Below are 7019 nucleotides of genomic sequence, written 5' to 3' on the forward strand. Positions count from 1 at the left end.
GTATGCCGATAGCATAGAAATGAGATGTGATTGAGCAAATCTGAGATCAGATTTGGAATCGGCACCCTGAAATTAGTCTAGAACAGCTGCAAAAGTCCATGCCAGAATTTTTTGTTGTTGTTGACCAGTGTTACAGACAGAATTGCTGTTTTTCAATCAATGTCCAGCGTTTGTGTTCCATGACGCAAGATTGTAAATGTTGTGGCTGGGCTCTCCAACACACTGGTGTGTTGTACTAATATACGACACTATACACTACACTATACACTACACTATACACTACACACTACACTATACACTACTATACACTTACACTATACACTGCTACACGATACACTACACTATACACTAGATACTACACTATACACTACACTATACACTACACTATACACTTACACTATACACTACTACACGATACACTACACTATACACTACTATACACTACACATTATACACTTACACTATACACTACTACACGATACACTACACTATACACTACTATACACTTACACTATACAGTACTATACACTACACTATTCACTACTATACACTTACACTATACACTACTACACGATACACTACTACACGATACACTACTACACGATACACTACACTATTCACTACTATACACTACATTATTCACTACTATACACTTACACTATACACTGCTACACGATACACTACACGAAACACTACTATACACTACACTATACACTACTATACACTACACTATACACTACTATACACTACACTATACACTACTATACACTACACGAAACACTATACACTACACTATACACTACTATACACTACACTATACACTACTATACACTACACGAAACACTACTATACACTACACTATACACTACACTATACACTTACACTATACACTGCTGTTTTTGCGGGTTATACTTGTTATCAAGCGTTGCCTTATTCCTGCTCGACCCTCTCCCCCCTTCGTCTCCCCGCAATTCCGACTCCTCGGCCGGCGCCGTCCACGCACGCAGCTCGTGCCCCCCCGGCTCGCCCCGACCCGGACAAATGGATCCTCTCGGCGCCGCCCTCGTCTGCCTGTGCTGCGCCGTCACCGCCGCCGCCTCCGCCCGCCGCTCGCCGCCGGCGCCCCCGCGCTACTCGGTCCGCGAAGAGGAGCCGCCGGGGACGCTGGTGGGGAACCTGGCCCGCGACCTGGGCCTCACCGCCGAGCAATTCCGCGCGCGCCGATTCCGAGCGTTGCGGGGCACCAACGGCTCCGACTACTTCGCCGTGAGCGCCGACGTCGGCGATGTGCGGGTGAGCCGGCGCCTCGACCGCGAGGACGCGTGCCGCCGGGCGAGCGCCGCTGGCTCGGGCTGCTCCCTGCTGCTCGGCGCCGTCCTGGAGCGGCCCGCCGAGCTGGTGCGCGTCGTCGTCGACGTGCTGGACGTCAACGACCACGCGCCGCGCTTCCCGGCCGAGAGCGCCCTCCTCGAGGTCGCCGAGAGCGCCGCGGTCGGCACGCGCTTCGCGCTGGACGGCGCCCGCGACCCCGACGCCGGCGCCAACGCGCTGCGGGGCTACGCCATGGAGCCCGACGACGGCACCTTCGCCCTGGAGACGCGCGACGGCGGCGGCGGCGCTTTGTCGCCCGTGCTGGTGGTGCGCCGCGCCCTGGACCGCGAGCGCCGGGCCGCGCACGAGTACGTGCTCACCGCGCTGGATGGGGGCCGCCCGCCGCTCAGCGGCACGGTCCTGCTCACCGTGCGCCTCCTCGATGCCAACGACAACACGCCCGCCTTCGAGCGGCCCGTGTACCGGGAGCTGGTGCCCGAGGACGCGCTGGCGGGCACGCTGGTCGCGCGGCTCCACGCGTCGGACCCGGACGAGGGCGCCAACGGGGAGGTGGAGTACGCGGCGATGCTGGGGGCGCGCGAGACGGTGCGCGACCTCTTCGCGGTGGACTCGCGCTCGGGCCTAGTCACCCTCGTGGGGGCCCTGGACCACGAGGAGGCCGACTCCCACGAGATGCACGTGCGGGCACGCGACCGGGGGCCCGACTCCGTCCCCGCTTACGCCACGGTGCTGGTGCGCGTCCTGGACGTGAACGACAACGCGCCCGTCGTGCGGCTGCTCGGCCCGACCGGCGACGCCGCGGCGGACTCCGCGGCCGCCGTCGTCGGCGTGTCCCGGGGGGCGTCGCCCGGCCACGTCGTGGCCTTCGTCCGCGTCCGGGACCGAGACTCGGGCGCCAACGGGCGCGTGACCTGCACGCTCGAGGGCGCGTCGGCCGCGGGGCCCGGCGCGGCGCCGCCGTTCGCGCTCCGCGCCTGGGACGGGGGCGAGGTGTACGCGCTGGCAACGGCGACGCGGCTGGACCGCGGGGCGACCGCCGCCGCCGAGTACAACCTCACGGTGGTGGCGCGGGACGACGGAGCGCCGCCGCTCGTGTCGGTCAAGACGTTCACGGTGCGCGTCACGGACACGCGCCCCGAGGGCCGGCTCCCGGATGACGACGGCGGGGACGACGACGGGGACGGGGACGATGCCTTCGCGACGCCGTTCGTCACGGACGCGCGCCCCGAGGGCCGGCTCCCGGACGACAGCGACGGGGACGACGGCGACGACGGCGACGGCGCCTTCGCGACGCCGTTCGTCGCGGTCGTGGCGCTGGCCGCGGCGTCGTGCGTCCTGAACGTGGCCGCGGTGGCGGTGGTGCTGCGCTGCAAGCGGGAGAACAAGGAGCTACGCACCTACCACTGCGGCGCGGCCGCCCGGGCCAGGACGCCGGCGCGTGACGAGCCGGGGGCGGCCGCCCGCTCCGGCGGCGAGGCGGCATCCGCCACCGCGCCCAACGCCTACGAGGACAAGTCCTTCCTGCCCTCGGAGGCGGCGGGCGCGGCAACGCCGGCGCTTGGCAAGCCCCTGCGTTGCCACCCTCTCCGCCGTGTGCCTGGCCGGCACGACCTCACGCAGGTAGGCGACGCGCCGATGCGAGACGGCCCCCTTTTGAAAATGACCGCACGGGCCCGGGGAGGCCCGCCAAGCACTCCCCGCTGAACTTTCACTGCCGCGGCAATAACTTAAGAAATCTTGAGAATCAATCATCCGTCACGGTTCATCATCCGCCCTCCTCCACCAAGTGTGTGTTACGCACGTTGCGGCGTGCGCGGGGAGGGGGGAATGACGTGTTTTTTTCCACGCATATCTCCGTAGACTGTCCGCGAAATTAAATTGCAATCAAGTATAAAATATAGGCGCATTGTGTACGATTGAGTTTGCCGAAATTTCATCTGCATGCATTTTACTCCGGTTATCACTTATAATGTAAAGCAACTGATTTAAAGCTTTCGTGACTGCAGGGATTCATCTTCTTTGTTCTTTCGCTAAAGTCGCACAGAAGGGAAATAATAAAATAATCAAAATAAAACATTTTATGTTTCGATTTAAAGCTTTCGTGACTGCAGGGATTCATCTTCTTGGTTCTTTCGCTAAAGTCACGTAGAAGGGAAGTAATAAAATAATATTCTTTTATTTTTATTATTTTATTACTTCCCTTCTACGTGACTTTACCGAAAGAACCAAGAAGATAAAGCTAATGAATCGGAGAGGTTCATGGTTCGACCTCTACGCAAACCAGCGTCCCTCAATCAGCAGCACGAAGGGGAGGTGGGTGGGTTCCCACGCGTACCTGGGATCTGCTGGTGGCAGATGCTTAAGAGACTCAGAGAAGCGGATATAATGAGGAGGCACATTCGAAGGTACGAATCGTGGTGCCACGCGTATTAAACGCTCGCTGAGATCCGAGCACTCCTTTTGGCGAGCTTAATATACGTGTAATAATGGTCATTGAGGCGACTCCTGGAATCTGGTCTTTATTTCACTTTTATAAACAGCTTTCCTTCACGCTGTTGACAGGCAGCGTGAGAGGGACAGATAGAGAGAGAGAGAGACGCACTGCCACGTGGCAACCCGGAGCCCCGCTCCCGCGTGGCCCCCTTCCTCCGTTCGTTCCCGTTCTGACCACGTGTCGTTAGTCTGCACCCCTATTTAATACCCGGGTCACGTGGTACGTTTCCACCAAACCTGGTTAGCCTCCGTGGAATCTTCCAGACTCCATCGTAGGCTCCCGGGACCACGCCCCTGACTCGTCTCCCCATTGGCTGTGGCTAAAGCCAGCAGGGCCAATCATCTCCTTACAGCTGTCACCTTTCCATGACGTCAGGGCCACGCCCCCAGGCTTCCCCCCATTGGCTGTGGACCAGGACCGGCAGAGCCAATCATCGTGACGAGTTGTGACACGTCAGTGATCCGGATATATCCTCACATTACATACGTTTAAAGAACAGGAAACACGTGGTACCAGCGAGGACCCTTCTTCAAACGTGCGTGCGTGCGAGCGTGCGTGCGTGCGAGCGTGCGTGCGTGCGAGCGTACGTGCGTGCGTGCGTGCGAGCGTGCGAGCGTGCGTGCGTGCGTGCGTGCGAGCGTGCGCTCTCTGCACAAGGGGTTCAGAGTCTGCGTGCCCATTCGTGGACAGACGTCGGGCGCTGACGTCGGCACAATGACCCTGCTGCGTACGGATTGCTCCTGTTACTAAACAAAACGGTGAATGTTGCAATCTTCCGTGGTGAGAATGGAAGTGAAGAAAATGTCACGCGCTGGCGATATACAAAACTAACAGATTTAACGTGCACATACGCGGCGCTTGCCCGCACGCGATCGTGAGTTCGAAGTGCGTGAGTTCGAAGTGCGTGAATGACGGTGGCGTGCCCCCGTTGATCTTTTGCAGGGCAACGACAATTTCAATCGACAGCAGCAGTCGTCTAGAAGGTGAGCGTTTACCACGTCACACACACGAACCCTTCATTTGTTCAGCATCCGGCCTCGAAATCAAACTCTTAGGTTTTTTTTTTTCCCGGTAAAGTCACGTGGGTAAAAAATTAAATTAAAAGTTAATAAAAGTAATAATGGAAATAAAATAAAATAATAAATCACGACGTTTCGGAGGCAACACAAGTCTCCGTCATCAGGTGGGACCGTCACAGCTAAAAATTACTGCATCAAAATCAAGTTCCGTTTTGCGCCGGTAATTTGCAGGCTGAGCGGATGTCGTGACTTTGCGGTGCATTTAGACAACAACAACAACATTTAGACAACAACAACAACATTTAGACAACAACAACAACATCTAGACAACAACATCTAGACAACAACATTTAGACAACAACAACAACAACACCCCATGGGAGAGGAGCAGTGGGAAGGCGGTGTTGTGCGTTGGCAGAATCCCGTGCTCTGAGGCAGAGGTCACAACCGCGTACCCGATACCCGTACCCTACCCGATACCCGTACCCTACCCGATACCCGGCTACCCGTGACCGGCCGGGTATGGGTAGAACGTGAGTCACTGGTGAGTCACCGCTTGTCACTCATTTCCCAACGTCTTGTCTCTTCTCACAATTCAAGTTCCTAGAATCAACCCACCCGCGCCTACAACATGGCTTCATCCCAGAGGTCGCAATCAGGTACCCGATACCCGTACCCAGCCAGGTACGGGTAGGGTACAGGTACGGCCGGGTACGGGTACCCGTTTGCGACCCTGGTGCGGCCGGGTACGGGTAAGGAATCAAAACCCGTTTGCGACCTCTGCTCTGAGGTGGCCATATTTCCTGGCAAATGCTAAAACAGTCGGGATGCGGCGAGTGTTCAATTAAATGCCGGTTGTGGGAAATCCAAAATGTAAAAAAGAATTCCAATGCCGACCAGTCTGTATAATTAACGCTCGGTCACTATCGCCTTCAGTGAGAAACTTTGAAAGCTCAGCATGTCGGCCTTGGCTAAATGTCATCCGGAGCCATGTTGGCACAATGTGTGTGTCTATTCACATCAGAAGAATGTACGGCGTTTATTTTTCAGAAAATAAAATAAAACTCGGCAGGCACACGCACAGCCCGTAGCGTCTGAAAATATCCTTTAGCTGATAAACAACTCGCTCCTAATACGGCACGCGACGGCGTTTTGAAAGGATTTGGGGGAGTCTCGCTCCAGAAATCTCTGCACGCGCTTGGGCACTCAAGCTCTTTGTAAGCTTGCAGCGGCACCCGTCAGAGCCAGTCCACAATCCCCCTTGTGCAGAGAGCTGGCGCTCTTTCACACTCTTTGGTTACGTAGTTAAAAAATTAAATAAAAATTCCGCCCCCCCGTTTTAACTCACTGGCCATCTTCTGCATCATAAGAAATGATGTTACCAGCTTGTCCCCCCCCCACCCACCCTGGCTCCTCCCCCCCACCAGCTTGTCCCCCCCCCCACCCACGACCCACCCTGGCCCCTCCCCCCCACCAGCTTGTCCCCCCCACCCACGGCCCCCCCTGGCCCCCCTCAGGCTGTATATAATCTCGTGTCTCTTAGAGTTGTCTTCACTTGATGTAGTAATTCTGCTGTGACAGTTCCACCTGAAGACGGAAGCTCGTGTTGCCTCCGAAACGATTCAATTTAGTTGTTTTTAAATCCTTTATATTAAGTTGACTTGCTTGCTTGCTTGCGCGCTTACGACCGTGCAAATCTTTCGGTCGTTTTTTAACCCACTTCCCGTGATCCAATCGAGCTGACATTTTGCACACAGACTCGTTGTGCGTGACGCTTGATTTTCGTGAAAAAAATTTTTCCAAAATTTTATACTTTTTAGGAAAAAAAAATTCATATTTAATTTAAAATAGCAATGTGATAAAAATGAAACTCTTACTCAAGAAAAACAGAAATGAATAATAAAATATAACCGATGCCACGCATATAAAGGATTTATAGTGAAAAACTTTGTTTTTACGGGTACATTTTTTTTTCCCATTTATTTTATTCTTTAACTACGTGACTTTACCGAAAGAACCAAAGTGTATGATTAACTAACACATTTAACGGGCACTTACGCAGCGCCTTGCCCGTCCGCACGCGATCGTGAATGCGCAGTGCGTGAATGGCGGTGGCGTGCCCCCGTTGATCTTTTGCAGAGGCCTTGCTGTTTCTTGGAGCCCAACAATCGACT

At 55.3% G+C, this 7019-nt stretch overlaps 1 protein-coding gene across 1 annotated transcript in view; it reads left to right on the plus strand.

The window, feature by feature from the left end:
* The first annotated feature begins 1041 nt into the window (after window positions 1–1041).
* The window catches only part of LOC133361858 (protocadherin-10-like), a 7882-nt gene continuing 1904 nt past the window's right edge, over window positions 1042–7019 (plus strand). Inside the window, 4 exon segments of the mRNA XM_061580850.1 lie at window positions 1042–2952; window positions 4706–4728; window positions 4730–4769; window positions 6985–7019. The exon segment at window positions 6985–7019 is cut by the window's right edge and continues 18 nt beyond it. Coding sequence (XP_061436834.1) covers window positions 1042–2952; window positions 4706–4728; window positions 4730–4769; window positions 6985–7019 — 2009 coding nt within the window.

This window comes from Lethenteron reissneri, unplaced genomic scaffold, assembly GCF_015708825.2.
Source record: "Lethenteron reissneri isolate LAM-NWPU_2019-01 unplaced genomic scaffold, ASM1570882v1 scaffold_1265, whole genome shotgun sequence".
Lineage (NCBI taxonomy): Eukaryota > Metazoa > Chordata > Hyperoartia > Petromyzontiformes > Petromyzontidae > Lethenteron > Lethenteron reissneri.